The sequence below is a fragment of the Cavia porcellus genome, unplaced genomic scaffold (genome assembly GCF_034190915.1).
Source record: "Cavia porcellus strain 051 isolate PalLab524CR breed Dunkin Hartley unplaced genomic scaffold, mCavPor4.1 scaffold_6, whole genome shotgun sequence".
Classification (NCBI taxonomy): Eukaryota; Metazoa; Chordata; class Mammalia; order Rodentia; family Caviidae; genus Cavia; species Cavia porcellus.
Window position 1 is genome coordinate 49,620,565 of NW_026947489.1, and position 1,191 is coordinate 49,621,755.

General features: G+C 43.7%; 1 gene segment (V, D, J or C); it reads left to right on the top strand.

The window, feature by feature from the left end:
* Positions 1-247: 247 nt before the first annotated feature.
* On the top strand, positions 248-862 carry LOC134476304 (T cell receptor beta variable 4-3-like). The segment is given in 2 exon segments: positions 248-385; positions 495-862. Coding segments are annotated over 2 exon segments (417 nt in total).
* Positions 863-1,191: the final 329 nt, after the last annotated feature.

Sequence of the window (1,191 nt, forward strand, 5' to 3'; positions counted from 1 at the left end):
GTGTCTCTGAAAGGGGTCTCAGAAGGGAGGATACAGAGAGACACCCCATATAATGAGGAAGCTAACTAAGATCAAATGGGCAGCATCATGAATACCAACAAGTTGGCACTGATCTTTTTGTATTCATCCTCATTGATCCCAGCCTGTTCAGATCAAATGCACAACCTATCAGAATCCAGAGAAGTTGTAAAAAGGGAAAGAAGAATCTTCCAGTGGATGGAGACCCTTGGGGACAGTGACGTAACAGGTAAATCCACCAATCAGGGTCATGGAAGTCAATTCTAGCTTCCATAGCTATGCAACCTAGAGGACACCCATCTGAGACCTGACTCCACCATGAGCTGCAGGTTTCTCTGCAGTGTGACCCTCTGTCTCCTGGTGGTAGGTGAGTTTGGGTTCCAGTGGCAAGTCCCTGGACTATATGCTTGTTCTATTGGGCTGCAGTATTAACTTTTCGCTAGGTTCTTTCTGAGTTTTTTTGCTTTTGCCCACAGTCCCCATGAACACCACAATTATCCAGACACCAAGATATCTGGTCATGGGAACATCAAACAAGAAGTCTTTAAAATGTGAACAACATCTGGGACATAATGCCATGTACTGGTATAAACAGAATGCTAAGAAGCCTCCAGAGCTCATGTTTGCTTACAACCTTCAAGATCTGCTCCAAAATGAGACAGTGCCTAGCCACTTCTTACCTTCACGCTCAGAAAAATCTCACATGTACCTTAACTTGACTGCCTTGCACCCAGAAGATTCAGCAGTGTACCTCTGTGCCAGTAGCCAAAACACAGCCTTGCAGAGCAACTGCTTCCCTGTGCACAAACCTGTGGGTCCACCGGGGGGGCTTTGGGGGAAATGAGGTCTCTGATGCCGATTTCCTGTAGAGTTTCATGGTAAACCATTATTCAAACCATAACACAACTTGCTGTCTCACCGTCATGGTGACTGTATTTTAAGAATATAGATTATGGATTTTCATCTTGCTGTGTGTGACTCTGCTCTGTTAAGCAATAAAAAAAATACTCTTGAATCTAGTCTTTCTTAATGCCTTTCTAATTGTGAAATAAATCGAGCCGGCAATAAGCAGATCCTTTGGTTTACAAGTAAGATGTTGTCCTTAGAGGGTCTCATTGTACATTCCAGAACCCAGTATTTTGAGTCTCTTATTCCATGGAATCAAGGTCTGTG